This window comes from Cygnus atratus, chromosome 1 (assembly GCF_013377495.2).
Source record: "Cygnus atratus isolate AKBS03 ecotype Queensland, Australia chromosome 1, CAtr_DNAZoo_HiC_assembly, whole genome shotgun sequence".
Taxonomy (NCBI): Eukaryota; Metazoa; Chordata; class Aves; order Anseriformes; family Anatidae; genus Cygnus; species Cygnus atratus.
The window spans coordinates 181,059,424-181,076,570 of record NC_066362.1 but is presented as its reverse complement, the minus strand read 5'-3'; the positions used below and the strand labels follow the sequence as shown (position 1 = coordinate 181,076,570).

Below are 17,147 nucleotides of genomic sequence, written 5' to 3'. Positions count from 1 at the left end.
GACTTATTGCCACAAAGGCAATTCTAGACATGAAGATATGTATAAAGATGAATATTATTGATCTCTGTGCATAATTTAGAGCACTTATGTCAGTAGCCAATAGTACACTCAAAATGAATGTCTATTTGTGCACTTTCAAGAATAAATCTTCACCAAATGTTTCAAAGCTTAAAATTAAGGTGTAATTTGGCTGTGAAAGCTACCAGTTTCCCTTTCTCCTTCCCGTTTTCCCTGAGCATGCAACAGAGCTCATTTCCTTCCCGAAAACATTTGCCAATGCTTGTGGTCCAAAGGCCCAGGACTTGCTCTTCTGAGGAAGGCCTGGACGAGGGATATGTGCTCCCCGAATTTGTTCAGTACTCACAGTGACGCCCACTGAGATTTGCGAGGCTAATTACAGCAGCTACACCTGATGTGATAGGAAATAAAATCGGCAATGGGCAGGGAGCAGGCCTCATCCCATTCCCCATGGTAGCAGAGCGTCCTGCGCCGCTGAAACTCACAGGCCCCGGTGCTTGAAGGAGAACACCGCTGGTCTGGTAGGTCCTGCAGACCACAGGGAGAAGAGGTGTGATTTGGGATGGCTCTTCTTTCCTGTACCATCACCACACATGCCCCTTTCTGGTCAATATTTCTCCTGCACCGCAGAGGATCCCCAGTTTTGTTTCTCTCCACCCATTCATGCCGTTGGTGCTGGTGATGGACCTGTGGTGTCCTGGAGGCTTGGAGCATGTGCATGTGTGTGTGGGAGCTTTCTGAACTCCCATCTACACTCCCATGGACACTGGATGCTATTGAACTGTCTAGTGGTGTCTTACGCCCCGGCCTTGGATGCCTAGCTGGTTGCTCATCCCTCGCACCACCTCATAAAAATTCTTCATCACAAAGAGCTGCTTTCTAATCCAGCTACTTTTTAATCAAAGGCATCTTGTTCTGGGCTCCCTGGCGTTTGCAGTTTCTATTCCACGTTCCTCTTCAGAACCTTCCTTGATCTTAAAACTGTTTTCTCCCCCCTCTTCCCCCTCCTTTTCTTCCTTGAATTCACTTTTTCTCACCAAATAATCTTCACAGAGGTTTGTGTCGTGTAGCAAACTGTACCTGTTTCACTGGGCTTTCTCACAAAGTCAAATAAACTTTGTGCTGCCTCAACCCCAACCAAAAGCAGGGCTCTGGGACCTCCCCCCCCCCCCCCCCCCCCCCAAAGCTTCACAGCACCTTTGGCAGGTGTGGGCATTTTCCATGTATATCCTCTACTTCTTCATAACGACCTGGACCCAGCACTGCGCAAACTGTATGTGAAGAAGATGGCAAAAAGCAAGGGGCAAGGCAGGGAGCAACAGGGAAGCAGGTTTTACAGCACTGAAAACCAAAGGCAAGAGGCTGTGAAGGCATGGGCTGATGCCAGCGTGGCAGGAGAAGGGAAGCAGCTCCCAGCTAGTGTCTGACTCTGGGTATGAAATGCTTCAACAGCTACTGTCTGGTTTTGGGATGGCTTTGTGGGTTTTTGGGGTAGTGAAAGCCTGCTGAAGTGTGTGAGTCACTCTGGGCTAAGATGTTGAGTCAGTTGAAGACAATGCTTATGATTTTCATAACTGTGTTCATTTCTGTATCCCCACAGACACCCCAAAAGGTGCTTCACAATGCCGGCCGGCCTGGAGAAAGCTTGTCACCGGTGCATATCCAAAATTGCCAGCAATGGTAAGGCAGCTCTGGGAGAAACCTCCCTCTGTATTTAAACAGACCTGTAGATAATATATATAAGTATATAATGAAATTAAGATAATACCAAATCCCATCTGAAGTTTCTTTTTCTTTCTCCCCTTCTGCTTTCTTTTCTGGACAATATTAGGTGCTGTTATAGCACCCAATAGTAGCTGTATCTCTAAACCACCTGCCTGAGCTGTATTATTTAGATTAGAGTAGATTTGGCAGGAGGTTAAAACGTAAGGTTTTTAAAGCAACTTACTCCCACTGACTATATCTCCTTTTTACTCTGAATCACAAGTGCCTTTCGCTTTCAGATTTTGGTAGTAACAACTTCTAATTCCACTCAAATATGCAAAGAAGAAAACTCCTTAATATACTCCACCACTCCCTAAAATTGATACTTCACCCACGCAAACAACTGCACTTGTCAGCCCATAGCTGTTACCTCGGGGTCTTTTGTACTAATGCCTTGGCTTCACTTGAACAGCTCTCCAAGTTCAGAATGAACTTCTACCAGGGATTAAGCCTCGCAGCTCCTCGCTGCCTTGCAGTCCTTCAGACAAAACAGCATCAGCAAAGACACCCAAATGCATTTCAGTGTGTCTGGCTCTGGGAAAAGCAAAATTCAGAAAAGCAGCTGGGGCTGCTCTTGGGGCTGGCACTAGAGGAGCACCCAGGGGTGCACAGAGCAAAAAGGCAAAAGCAGTGTATTCTTGGATTTTTGTTCCTACCAGTAAAATGTCATTGCTCCCTGCTGGTACTATATTGCCACTGGGATTTTAAGGATGGCTGAGAAAACAAATGATCTTTATGAAAGTTTTTTGAAAGAAAGGGATTAGCTCATCTCATCTGTGCTCCTTTACATCAGGAGCACCCTCCTGGATACACACGGTCACCCATGCATAAGGAAAATACCATCCCAAGAAATCCATCACCTTTAAGCTTTTATTTACGTTTAAGTCTGAAATCAGCTCAGCTTTAGCTACGGATCAGCCAGTGCATCCCAAATTGATTTTCTGTTCATTAAAATGCAAGCCCTTCTGAAGTGCACTGATGCTTAATTTCACATTTTCTCATCATCCTGGGTATATTTTTCAGATTGCCTTTCAGCACAGCCCCATATTGTACCTATGGTCTCCTGATATTTAAACGACTCTGAAGAGACAACCTACTTGTGCAGCATCATTTAAATTCTTTTCATTGTTGGCACAGCAATTTAAGTTCAGAACATCAGGGCAGTTTTAATTAACTGACCGAAAGAAAAAAAAAAAAAGGCTAATTCACTATGCTGGGTCTATTGCAAAGCAAACCAATGGCTCTTTATGTAATGCCTGTATTGTGTTTAAAAAGTACATCTGGTTCAAAAATTACATCTGGAAATTAATCACAAGGGTCCAAATAAAGAACTGAAAATGTGATATAGCTCTACTTCAGTAGCTAGAGACCTGCCATAAAACTCAGACAAGCTGCTCTGCAGCATTGCCTAACCCCCAAAGCACCTACAACCCATAGTCACCCTCCCCATCAGCTTGAAGGGTCCCAGGTTATCGGCACCTCCTTCTTCTACACCACTGCAGGTGAGAGCAGCACTGCTGGTGTCAGTGCTGGAGCCAGCAACTTAAATTTTAGGTGTTGTGGTGCTGGCATTGCTTACCTGGATGCCAAGGTGCTATTTCACAGCAAAACAAGCTTTTCTAAGCAGATGGTGATGGCATGCAGCAAACACCTGTGGACACTGAGGCTGAAATTGGTCTGCAAGTCAGCTTTGTCACACCTCTCTGCTTCCAGTGGTGGCTTTGCACTGGGGCTGGAGTCCTTCCCAAGCCCCTCTCAATACTGTAGGGGATTTCTGCAGACACCACGAAGGAATAAAATGGGGATGAAGATACCTGCTGCATGTAAGCACGCTGTTACGCTGCCAGCTTCCTGCTCATTTCCAGTCATCTCTAAGGCTGCACCCACACTGCCACGTGCATCTGCCTCAAGGCATGATCCATCCCAGGTCCCAGGACCCGAATTTGCTGCCATCTGCACTGCTGTGAGTCAACCCCCTTCAGAGCAGAGTCCCCGTGGGGTGTCAGAAGGGAGTAATGTGAATTTACACCCAGGCTTCTGCTCCTCAGCTTGCCCATGAAGACAAACCCAGGGGTAAATGCAAAATTTGGTTGGAAGCTGGTAGCAGCTCATTAAAAATAAATAAATAATAATAATAATTAATTTTTTATCAGGACATAGACTCATGGCAAAAACCTGGCAGGACATGGAACAAACGGCATTTGAGAGTGATGGCTAAAGAACCCAACACCTCATTTATTACTGTGTTTGGTGTCAGAGAGCTTGTCACACACTCTACTGGGTAGGCTGCCCTACTGCCATATTAGCATGCCATCGAAGAAGAGGGTAGGTTAGGATTTATACTCATAAATCACTCCAGATTGGAAGAGAGAGTGTGACACAGCCATGGTGTCGATGGTGATTTCAAGTTCATTTACTTCTTGCAGTGGAAGAGCATGGGGAGCTTTGGCAGGAGGTTGAAAGCTCCACTGAACAGTGGATTTATGGCAGCGAAATGTCCTGCTGGGCAGAAGGCAGTCTGCACCCGCCCTGCTGATTTTCCTACCCACAGATTTCAAGGAATGTGCAAGATATAAAGCTATCTCCTCTCCTCTTTCTCTGCTGTGATTGCACATTGGGACTGGCTCACTGATGCCTCTCAAAGCAGGACCTTGCTCATGTCTAACACCGTTTCCCTCACCCACCTGTGGTTTTAGTGGCTACTGGCTTCTACTATCCCTTTCTTTCTTTCTTTCCTTCTTCCTTTCTTCCTTTCTTCCTTTCTTCCTTTCTTTCTTGCTACTTCTTCTTGGAATAGGTCCAGGGGCATCTCTGCCCAGCCGGTGCGGTGGTACCCCCAATTTAAAACCATCACCAGCCACATGTGTGAAGCTGCCCAGACAGCAGCTCCCTCTCTGCAGAACTGGGCTGCCCTCGCTACCTTGTGGCAAATATAATTTTCTTGAGCAATTTGTCTTCAGACCAGACTGGGGCAGCACAACCCAGGCAAATCGAGGCAAAGCGCGTGTGTCCTGCCTGAGGAGCATTTCTGCGAACCGCCCCTACACGCACACATTTTGGGGGAAACGCTTTTTAGTGCTGCTAGCAGCATTCAGAGCGACGCAGAGCCCTGCCAGTTGTGTAGTCAATTGCGTCTCACTTTGTTGAACACGGAGCTGGAAGCCTTCCCAGACTACGCATCTGCCCCTCCAATTCCAGACCTAAGAGGCTGGAGCTGAATGGGGAGATAATGAGTAAATACATTCCCGGCAACTGCTCTGGGAGGAGAATTAATGAACCATTATCTTTTTCTCCCGAGCAGCAGCGAGTGGTCCCTGCCTCCCATTTCTCCTCCAAAATCCAGCTTTCGGGTAGACGCAAACCCGGCCACCTGTGAGCCAGATGCACAGTCCCACATAAATGTGGGTCCTGCCGAGCCTTTTACAAAGCTCCCCACAGCATCCCGCCCCGCTGACCGAGCACACCACACACCACACGATGAAGAAATGGCAGGGTGCCTCCTCCGACTTGCCCCTGCGGAAACAGGAGGAGGAGATGAGGCCTCAAAAATATGGGTGACGCCACTCCATGATCACAGGACTTAGGGCAACACCAAGTAATTGATGCAACTCCTGCCCCGCTCAGCTGCTTTCGTTTGGGTGCTACAGGGACGTGAGCTGGGATGTGCACGGGTGTGCTTGGAGGCTGATGCAGCGGCAGTAACACTGCTGCCGGCTATGAAAATAACAGCCCAGATAATGTAACAGCAAGAGGACCTAGCATGAAATGGGACGTTTGGTGAAAAGGGAGGCTCCAGGCTGTCAGTGTTTGAAGGAGCTTAGTCAAGTGTAGGATAGCACTCAAGCAGAGGAGGGATTTCTGCTCCGTGCAGAATTTAGGAGACAGGAGAGCCAGAGCAATGCGTATGTGAGAGAGACGGGCGAACAGCGAGTGGAGGAGGGGGTGGCACAAAGGAGCAGAAGTGCTTTCTTCAGCTCAAAAGATCTTCATTCTCCACCAATTCATAGAGATAATAAATGTGCTGCTTCTGACAAAGAAAGGTGTCTCTCAAGGGCACCAGTAGGAGCTCCTAGTTCCCTGCTGAGAAAACACAAGCAGTGTGTAGGGGGGGGGTGTTCCCATGAAAAGTGGCCACAAGGTGGAGAACCTGAATTTTGACGGTGCCCCTGTGTCCCCTGCCTCAGTTTCTCCTCCTGTAAAATGGAGGCAATGCTGGCACCCTGACGGCAGTGCTGTGGCAGCTCTGCAGATCCACCCTGCGTGGCAGGGTGCAGGCAGTGCATCCACCCCTGCGCGGCACGAAGGGAGCAAATTGTTTTGCAGAGGCTGCAGTTCTGGGGCTTGAGTTCGGATTTTTTTTCATAAGCTTCCGAGGAGACATCCTACTCTGCTTTTTTTTTGTTTTTGTTTTTTTTTTCAGCCCCTGTGCAATCTGTGCCTACCTCCATGTACTGCTCTTTTGCCTCCTTGGGCAGCTACCTGCAGATTGAGCCACACACAGAAGTGCTCTGCAGGGATGCTCGCCACAGAATTTCCTCATTATGCTTCCTCCCTATTTTTTGGAGCAGCAGCTCACTTTAATATTGCGAAGTGCTTGTGATTAGGCACAGAGGTGACAGCTCTTGTAAAAGACAGGCTGCTCGCACTGTTATTGACGCTATTATTTCTGGCTTTCTGCAAAGGTAAGCACTCATCCTCTGCAGCAGCAGACTGTACTGGGAAAGTACCAGGGCTCAGACACACCAGCGGCTCTCTGAGGAGTAACTAAGCAGCTCAGATCGAATTATTCAAGGGAAGGGTTTATGTGCAGCCCCAAGAGCATCCCTCCGTGAAGCCTGAGCTGCTCTATCCCCGTGACAAGTCCCCCTCCTAGCAGCAGGGCTGCATGCACTGAGCTGCTCCGGGGAGTTAGACCAGTCAAAAACTCTTCACATCTGCAACAAGGACCATCGCTATCAAGGAAAAGTGAGTGTAATGGCATTAAAGCTGCTGTTTGCTTAGCAAACAGCTACGGCTCATCAGTTGCCATGGGTTAGCTCACGCAAAGTTACTTGTTAGTGCACAGTCACCTGGCGGTGTCGGGAGCTGATGTGGGCTAAAGGCAGTGGTTGGGTCCTTGCCTTAGCAAGGAGACATCTGGAAGCAGCAGCAACAAAAGCACTTTGTGTCTCTCCTTGTTCTATTACTGATGTAAGGACTAAAAAGTATTAGTTAAAAGATGGAAGCTTGAGCTCCGGGAGGGCACCAAACTGCTGGCTGGTGTCATCTTCTCGGTCACTGCACAATAAACATGACATCCCCCCACTGCACTGCTTTTCTTGCTACACATCTTTATGGATAAACAGCATCCATAAAGCACTGGATGGGACTTCTGATCTTTAAACTTCAACTAGCCCCAATAACAGTCTTTTTTTTCTTTTTTTTTTTTCTTCATTCACAGCATGCTTTATATTTGGGCTCCTTGCTTTCCTGGCATTACCGTTGTCCATGACTTTTACAGGTAAGTCGACTATTAAAGCAACTTAATAGTATGAATTTCCTGGCACTGCAAAGCAGGTTATCTCGTGGGAAGAAATGAGTAGGCAACCTTAAAGCTTCCAACTGTTAGACCCGTGTGTTGGTATTTAAGCTTCAGACAGAGAAGCACAGCCCACACTGTATGGCAGGGAGCAAGCAGCTCTTGAATGCTGATCCTGTTTGTCTTAAATACATCTCCAGTGTGAGCCACGTCGGCACAGGGCAGGGGTCAGGACATTTGGAGGCCTTACTGATAAATGTTGGAGTCTAACAAGGTTTCAGTTTCTCTATATTTACCCATAACTCTGAATTTTCTGGCTGCACGTTGATTATTTCGGGGGCATCTGAAACACTTCCCGTTATTGGGTTGGACCAGGTGACCTCCAGAGGCCCCCTCCAACCTAAACCGCTCTGCAATTTCTTTTTACCATGAAGTTGCTGACATGTTCTGAGCCTCAGACCTATTTTAATTCACTTTGATACTGGTGTATTTACTTCAGCTCAATTGCTGCTTAGGCTACCAGCACCTGGCAAAGGGCTGTGGGTGTTTTGGCTCTGTCTGTGGGAGGAAGCTCAGCATCCGAGACACGAGAAGATTTCATTAATCAGGATCCCTCTGTATTAACTGCGCTGCAAAAATCCTAGAAGCATAGGGCTGGAAGGGAAGAAAAGATCATCTAGTCTGCTATTTCTCCGCCTTTTTGAAAGCGCGACCTGTTTTTTTGGCCCATCTGTCTCTTTATAACCTCCCGAAGGCTGGATTTGCAAGCAGCATTAAAGATCAAATATTTAAGAAAGGAAAGAAAAATACTTTGAGCTGCATAATTTTATACATTGTTAAACTGCATGAGGCTCTTTTCTTCCCTAAGCATCAGTTTTTCCTTATCATCAATATAGATTTTAAAATAATGCATTTTCTAACCCTTCACTGCTTCCTTTGGGCCTTCCACCTCCTCCCCAGGGGCTGTGACCCACCCTTGAGACACGTCGGTGGAGGCAGCAGCCCCCTCCTCTTTCAGACAGGCTCAGGGCACCCCAGCAGACGTCGGACTTGTCCTTACTCAAGGAAATGCCACAGCTTCCCAAGGAGATTATTTCAGCATTTTATTGCTCTCACAGACAACATATTTCCCCCCTTATCTAATCTAAATCTTCCCCATGGCGAATGAAACAGATTACAGCCTGTCCTACGCACCATGATCACAAAGATAGATTGGTCGCTGTCCTACCCACGAGAAGCTTGGAAGTATTTGAAGGTTCCTATTATAACCCCACTCCATCTTTCTTTTCCCCAGAGATCTCAAAAACCCAATTCTTTCAGCCTGACCTCACAGGTCACTTTTTCTGGAGCTCTTTTGCTCTTTCGCCTCCCTCCTTTGGCCTCTGGCCAAAGTAACTTATTTTTTTCCCCCTCAAAAAAAAAATATGACAGAACACAAGACTCAGCTGAGACCTGAGGAACGAGTGGCGCAGGATAATTACCTCGTCTGTTTAGCATGCGGGATTCCTGTAAATGCGCCTCAGAATGAAGGACGCTCTCCGTACCAACTCATTGGCTCTGATTTAGTTTATGGTGCATTGCAAGCCCAGATGTTTTCTGGCAGTGCTGCTCCCTATCAGACATTTCTCATTTTTTTTTACTTACATTTAAGTTTTCTCTCCTAGATGTAGTGCTTGACTTTATCAGATGTCATCTCATAGATTTTGGATGTCTTTTTCCAGAGCATCCAGATCACTTTAAATTTTAAGTCTTGTCCTCAGAAGCCCTAACAACCATTCCAGCTCGGTGTCCTTGAGAACCTGTCCACCTTCTGCCTAATTATTAATGATGGCATGGTGCAAACAAGCTCTACATGCAGATGCTGTGGGCGGGATGCATCCCACCTAGCTCTGGGCTGTACACATCTGTAGCCAAGCTCAGTGCTGCCTGTTTCCCTTGCAGCCAGTTAAGAGAGATGGGCATTTCAGACAGTGAAAGTCCCACAGCCCCCTTTTAAGATGTCTGCGCTGGGATGAGTTGGCTTTCAAGGGAGCTGGACAACCAGCCTAACTGTAGGCATCCATAATTTGGCCAGAACTGTAAAAATGTGTTCAGCTAAAGGCTGGCACTGCTTCCTTTAGCTGGGGCCTTCTGAGTACCAGTGACAACTGTGGCAGGACTCTGATTTGGGAGTCCTAATTAAGAATTAGGGAGTTCTAATTAGGGATTAAGGAGCAATTAGGAACTAGGGAGACGGGCTGAACTGTTACATCTCAACACACAGGCTCTTCTGCTTATCCATGACTTAAAATTGCTATTTATCCCATAAGAGGATTTCAGCTTTAGCTTTTCCCTAGGCTGAATACGCCTGAGCTGTGGAATAGGGGTGGGAAGGTATAATTTCAAGTGCTGTACAGCTTGCATGCATGTTGACAGCTAGCCTTCTGGAAATGAATACGTGGCTGGAATCTGACGACTTTTAAATATCATTTCTTAGGAATATTTCATTATATCTTTAAGATCGGAGAGAATTGGAAAGCGTAAAGTAAGACATTAGCCTGGAGCTGTGGATATCTCCTCCATCAGATACAGATCCCTTTTTTTCACAACTTACTGAAATTAAGAGATAATGTCACCGTAATATAGTGTTGTCAGAGGATATTGGTTTCCAGCAGCTACATATCTGCAAAGGCATTTTTAGGAAAATTAAATGTCAAGGAAAATGCAGATATTTATTATCTGAGCAAAAGCCTCTGATTTTTTTATAACAGTCTGTTACCATGATCTCAGAGAATAACTTGCTGATGTGTCACCAGTCATTTTGGCTCTTGCTTTCTGCAGAGGAAAACTGTGAGATATTATCAGATGTTAACAAATAAATTATAATAATATTAGTTAAAAAACAGAGATGAATAACTGGTAGCTCTGGTAATAATTATACACGAACGACACATTTTAAAATTTTGGTAGTACTGTAAATCACAGTGTAAGTCATGATACATGAAAAAGAGTCTCAAAATTCTCCAAGCTCCAGACTTGTGACATCATTTAAGCCATGGATTGTTTAGCAAATTTCTAACTTTTACCAGTAGGGATGATACATTTTTCACTAAACACTCCAAAAATAATGACGGTGATGGAGACCTCCTAGACTTTTCTTCTGGGGGATTTTTTCTAGTTTTTCGGACAGTGAAAGATTGCTCCCATTAACACATTCTTGTGCGTTGTCCAGGCTGCCTTTATGTGCAGTGTTCCCCAGGGGTAGCTAAATCACATCTGAAGGCTGATGACATCACTGTCTCAGTAGCCAGTCTAAGTTTTCCCCTGTTCAAATTTAACACAGTACTACTCCTTGTGCTCATGTCTATACCAAATTACATAATTCCTCAACCCTCAAGTGCTCCCAGTAGCTGTCTGAAGACTGCTCCGATACTCTGTACAGTGTTTAGCCAGTCTTGTTGTTTAATGGCTGTTGTTAACATAACCTTTCCTTGCATCTCATTCCTTCAGCCACTTACCGATTGTGTGAGTTTCCTCTGAATTGCTGATAGGTTTTCTGATAAAATGGTGCCCAGAGTACTCACTTTGCAATAAATCCACTGCAGCACTTAGATCCTAGGGTAAGGCCCCCAGTCCAGGGCCTGCCAGAGAGCTGGGCTACATGATGGTGGCTGCAGCCATCCTCTAGGAACAAGAGAAAATGGCCTGGTGAGAAGGTGGGGAGCAGACAGCAGACATCAGATTGATCTTACTTTAGAATCAGAGAATCATTTGGGTTGGAAAAGATCTTCAAGGCCATCAAGACCAACCATCAGCTTGACCTATTGAGTGCCATCACTAAATCATGTCCCTCAGTGCCACTAAGCCACCCTCCTTTGCTACGAGGTGCATTTCAGCCATTTTCAGTTGCCTGAGAAGAGTAAGGCAATTAAAATGAGGGCAATGCTCAGTGTCAGGGCAAGTTGCAGCAGAGCTTTGATCTCTCACGGTCCATCTACCCCATCATTAAGAGCCAAAACAAGCTCCTGCTCACCTTGGTGTTCCCAAATAAATCACACATATGCTGTGTGTGAATTGGCTGGCACAAGGTGCATGCACCTAGATTTCACTGTAACATGCGGCACTGCCCATCTGCCAACAGTAGGTCCATATTTCCTATTCACCCACGGTGCTGTATTTTTGAAGTTACAGCTGCATTACTTCCTTTCACCTCCTCTTTTCCTGTCATATCTGCCTGGAATATTCTCCCCAAAACTACTGTACCACTGCCTGTCATTCAAATCGTTTCCAAGACTGACCGCTGTTATGCTACATATATGAAAGGACCCCATAACAGATTGGTCTGGGAAACAGAATCTTAGCTCCATGAAAAGTATTGGCATGTTTTCTTGATTTCTTTCTTCCTTTTTTTTTTTTCCCCCTCAAATCAAAATCTCAGTAATACACTGGAAATAGCAACTGCCTAGGTTCCTAAACTGAAAGATATTCCCCAAGTTCCCTGCCCAGCTGCTTTTGAGGCAGGCTATTACAGGCCCAAGGACTCTGGAAACACTGGCAGCTGCTTTCTGAAAAAGATGTAATTTTCAATGACGTCCCTGCTGCCCACCTCTTTACATTTGGAAGTCTGAGCAGACCTCGGTGTTAGATAGTGGCAAAATGGACAAAAAATTGCAGCTTTGAGAATAGCAGACAAAAAGGGAGAGAGTCCAAGTCCATCCAAGTCCAGCCCTTTTCAATTTCAAGAAGCCTGGTAATAAATATTTAGTCTAGAAGAATCTACTGGACTCCGCAGCCCAGAGACACAGCAGATCACTGCATCCTACGACTAACCTAAGATTAGCAAGCAACCACAATGCAGAACACCTATATTATGCTATGAAAGATGTGTGGGAGACGTTCACAGCATCAGCAATATTCTGGACCAGCAATGGGAGTGGATTTGGTGGGCAAATTGAAAAGCTGAAGAGGGCCACAGCTACAGAATCAGGCAAAACAAATAAACAAAAACTAGAAAACACCGGTACCTCCTTTCTTATCCTAATCCTCCTTTTCGGTATAGTTCTGAACATGGAGGCAAGATGTTCTACCTGAGAGACGTTTAGCACTAAGACCAGCATATTGCTTTCAGTGTCCTGCATCTAGAGAACCCCAATTGTTAAGAGGGAAGTCAAAAATGCTCCTAGAAAACAAGTTATACACCAAGAAGAAAACAGAAAATCTCTTCTGGCCTCTGCAACTGATCAGCAGAAGCCCTGAAATATGGGATCAATGACAATAAAATTATAGTGTAATGAACAGTTTAAAATTGACTAAAGATGCCAGTGTGTAGGAGACTTGGGCAAATGATTCATCTCTGCTAACTTTAGGTATTTACAGCTGGCTGTCTAGATTCCTTGTATAGTTATAGAGAGAAAGAGGCACTTTCAGGGCACAATTCATCTGACCTATTTTAAACGCCTATCTTAGGACGAGAGGAATTGAATTTTAGAAGTGTCTATTTCTCCCTATTGACTATAAAGAGAGTCTAGGAAACTAGTTCAGATATAGATGCCTGCATTGCAGACATCTAAATTTGGACAGATGAGTCTCACTGCCACAGACCTGTATCACAAGCTTCAGTGTCTAATGCCAACATCATCCTTGTGCTGCCATATATTCCCTTCCCTAAATCCTACTCAGCTTTCTAGCAGTAGATTTGAGGGTTGCCAGGATCCCTGGCTCCATAACAACCAGTGCTTTTAGTCTCCAGCAACCCAAACAGCCTGGAAACTTGAGCTTCTCTGGTTCCCCATTAGCTGTATGGGTAGCTAAAATGGCTTCAGGAGCTCCCATGGGTGCTGGCACCCAAGCTTTGAGGCATCTGACTCGGGAACATGCCGCACACATGGAGCTAATGAGCAGGAGAGACCTGGGAGAAGCTTATCAGAATTCCTTTTTTCACAAATGGTTTTAATTTTCAGTTTTCTACTTCCGATGAAAATTTCCTGACCCAGCTCAGTCAACTGTTCACTCAACAAAAATGAGGTGGCTGATGCTAACGAGCAGCGTACCTGGCTCGGATTAGTAATGCTGGAAGCCAGCGTTGTTCCCTTTGCTCTCCTCCTGCCTTTTGTTGGCTCATGGCCCTCAGTCCTGTAGTGGGAGAGGCAAACCCCATTTAATTCAGCACCCATTTCAATAGATGCTGGGTACGTGTCTCGGGTCTAAGAACTGTGCTTCTCTTGCAGCACCTTTAATTTCCACTGTATAGCTCATTGCACTATTTGATCACTCGAGATAACAAATACTATCAATTTTTGCCGTTCAGGAATGAAGTTTTTGGAAGACTGCCCAGTTCAGCCACTAATTCCATTATATCTGCTGGTGGGTGGCGTGATTGGCAGCTTAAAGGTAATGTGCCTCGTATGTGTGAAAAATATCTTGTGTGACTAGACTTTGACTTGCTAGTTAAGACATAATTATGGCTCCAGACAGCTATGTGCACGCAGCACTGAAGGCAGCTATCTGGATTGAACCGTGCTTCTTCCAGCACCTAAAGCTCCCATCAGTCAAGTGAGATGCTAATGAGTTTTCTTCAGCATTGTCCCACACAGTGTGGTGTGACTTTCTCCTACATCACAGCATCTGTGCTACCATCCCTGCCGGTGGAAATGCCTAAAGAACGTGGCTGGCTGTGGCAAATGGGGTCCTCTTTCCTCGAGCAGCCCTCCAAGCCTGCCAGACCTTTCTCCTGCACTTTCACGGGTGTTTGCACATCGTGCTTCACAAGTTCAACTTACACTTCGGCCTGGCTAGAAGCGATGACTACGCAGTAGCACGGCTTCCTCCCAAAATAACTGCATCCTTGCCTCCCAGCAGGGTTTATTAATCTAGGCACAGGATTTTCTAACCACAGCTACCCATTTTCTAGTGGACTGTGCTCACTTTTATCTGTGCTGAGCCAGAGCCTGGCAGCTTGACAAGTCCAGGTACCCCCATATCTGTCACACCCTGGGCACTATAACAAAGCTTTAGCTCTACATAAACTCCAGGACGAAGGATGGCCCCACTGTGCCATGCCCCTTTGATAATGTTTCTGGTTCCTTTTCTTTGCCAGGATTGAAAAAAGGGGGAAAGAATATTCCCCTGCAGGTGTCTACATCCCCTGCGCTCTTTTGCAGTGGTAACCAAACTGTAGTACCTCACTGGGAAATGAATCATCACTCTGAGGACCTTTGGTCAGTAAATAAGTAAATGGAGAACAAAGAAAGTGCTTAATCTTGCTATATGAATTTGCTATGCTGTGAGTTCTCCTGGCAAATGCTTAGTCATTCAATCACAGCATTGGGCCTATTTGTATAATCAAAGATTCATTTAATAATGGTTTAGAAAAGATTAGATCAGAGTTGAAAGGAAATTTTCAGGCTAATGAATTGAAGCATTCATCAAAAACGTTGACTATTTCTTAGCTATTGCTGATTTGAATCCAGTTTTTCTCAACCAAAATACGTGGGTCGGTTAATATTCCTGCTGACATCAAATGATGGCTTGAATTTGGTTTCAGCTGACAGCAGGACTGTGTATTTTGCAGCCTGGCAATATCAATTTCAATATCAAAAATCAGAATTTGATTTGCCTAACTAATGTCATCTCATAGCACTTGATCTCCAGATAAATTCCACTGCCTAAATTCTACCTTGTTAAACTCATGAGCCTGCACTGACTGGTACTGGGTTATGGGAGCTGTGCCTGAGCAGTACATTTGGCTAGCTTGAAATCAGAGACCGAAAAGGTCAGCGAATGGTTGTAGGCTGAGGTCTTGAAATAACGCTGTCCCGTGATGGACATAATTTAATGACAAGTCATTCTGGCTGTAAGGATCTGGACAGATCGGTAGGTTTCTCATCTGTTTCTTTAGGACCTCCAGTCTTTTAAAGGCAGTGGTAACCTGTAGGTGTTCACCAAGGCAATTGAGCCATCCTACAGTGTCTGGAGAGCCCTGCTGGATTCGTGTCGTCATGCTCCATAAGCAGATATTCTGCAGTTATTAACAATGTGAGCAACAGCCAGAATGTGCTTCAATCACAGCTTGGCAAGGCAATGTATGTAAGATTTAAATGCATTTTCCCAAAACTTGTCAGATGCAGTTGAGATCTATAAATCCAGCTGGGAGGGCTTTCTGACTTCCTCCAAACTGAAGCTCATCTGCCAGTCAACCCCATTTCCATCACCGAGCATGATGAGGCTTGAGCAACCTGCCTATGTACTGAGCTCACCTCAAAGCTAAAGAGCTGCATGGAGCAATCAGTTTTACAGGGAAGAGCAAGAGAATCCTGTTCCCAGGATGCCCACCTGATTCACCTGTATGGCAATGGTAAATGGAGCTAGGAGAGACAAATCCACCCACTACAAGGCAGGAACTACTCTCCTCGATAAATCTAGCAGTTACTATAATCTGTTCTTTAAAATCTCCAGTGAGGGAGCTGCTGCCATTTCCCCACATAGTCTGTTCCCATGCCTTTCTATCCTCACCATTGGCAAGTTTTTTTCCAATGTCTGCCCTAAATCTCATTGGTGAATCAACTGTATGGAAAAACTTATTATTTTCCAGCAGAATCTGCCTCATTTGTGGCTCCTCTGATTTCTCTTACGTCATGTTCCCACACTCAATTTTAATTTGGCTGAAAAGATGGCAGCGGTCAGAAGGTATTCAGATTTTCCACAACCAATTTACTTATTGCCTTTTCTCCCCCAATGTCTCCAGGTGACCCTTCTGCTGTACGACTCAACCAGGATGAGGCAGCTGCTTTCCAAGTCTGTTGTGATTGATGATGATGACGACGACGAATATCCCTGGAGGCAGAACGCTCACAAATACTACATCCATCTAACCCTCAGCCTCTTCCTCTTCCTCTGGTTCATTCTTGGGAACTACTGGGTTTTCTCCGTGTATCTGCCAAATTTCATCCCACCCTTCCACCAGCCTCAGGATTACTGTGACAAAACCCTGTACATTTTTGCTGTTGGTGTTCTCATTATTAGCCATACCGTTCTCTTTCTCCTTATCTTTTGTAGCTGCTGCATATACTGTTTTTCCAGGCAAAGATACTCTCCTGAGGAAGACTAAAGGCCACAGAAATTAAGCTCCAGATGTTTGGGAAAGGGTGTACAATGAAGAAAAGGCAATAATTCACCCTCGTGTGTATCTTTGTTGTACTATAGATATGTATGTTAGCAGTCAACTGCAAGAGGAAAATGTAAAATACATTCCAGTGCCATCTGGAAATAGCTAAGCTGGAACACAGCACATTCGATGTAAAATTGCTGCTACAGATGCCAGGGTGCACTCTTGCTAACTTCTATATCTCTTTTTTAACTCTTGGGTTTTCTATTTGTAGTGTCAAGTTCTGCAGTAAGCCCTTGCAGATGACAAGCTCCTCTAAAACCAGGTCCCCTTATGTTATTTCAGCATAGTACATCTTTGCCTGTTAAAGTAGCCGTGGTGTCCTCTTTCCTGGGACCTGAACACCTCCGTAGCCTTGCTGTTACTGTCCCTGCATTACAGATGAAGGGGCTGAGGCACAAAAGATAAAGGGCTGTGTTCAGACTGCCTTGCATGGCACATGGACTGTGACAGGAACTTAGATGGCCATCAGAGAGCTTCTTGGGCCACTGTTAGACCAGCCAAGGAGTAGCTGTGATAGCAATATGAGCACATATAAAAGGCAGCCTGAATATGGCCCCAAGGTCTCTCCTGAACCCGGACTAGAAAGCATCTGTATCTATATTTGGTGCTAAAACAAGTGGTCTGAATATATCCATACATATCCAATACATCGAAATGGAGCCAAGGCCACGGTGCGAGTCTTTGGCAGAATGAGGAACTGAG

General features: G+C 45.4%; 1 protein-coding gene across 1 annotated transcript; it reads left to right on the top strand.

Moving 5' to 3' along the window:
* Positions 1–1,135: 1,135 nt before the first annotated feature.
* On the top strand, positions 1,136–16,694 carry TMEM272 (transmembrane protein 272). The gene is made up of 5 exons (XM_035542816.2): positions 1,136–1,451; positions 1,619–1,698; positions 7,223–7,282; positions 13,587–13,669; positions 16,023–16,694. Exons 1-5 carry the CDS (start codon positions 1,399–1,401, stop codon positions 16,383–16,385), a joined length of 639 nt encoding a protein of 212 aa, XP_035398709.1. The 5' UTR covers positions 1,136–1,398; the 3' UTR covers positions 16,386–16,694.
* Positions 16,695–17,147: the final 453 nt, after the last annotated feature.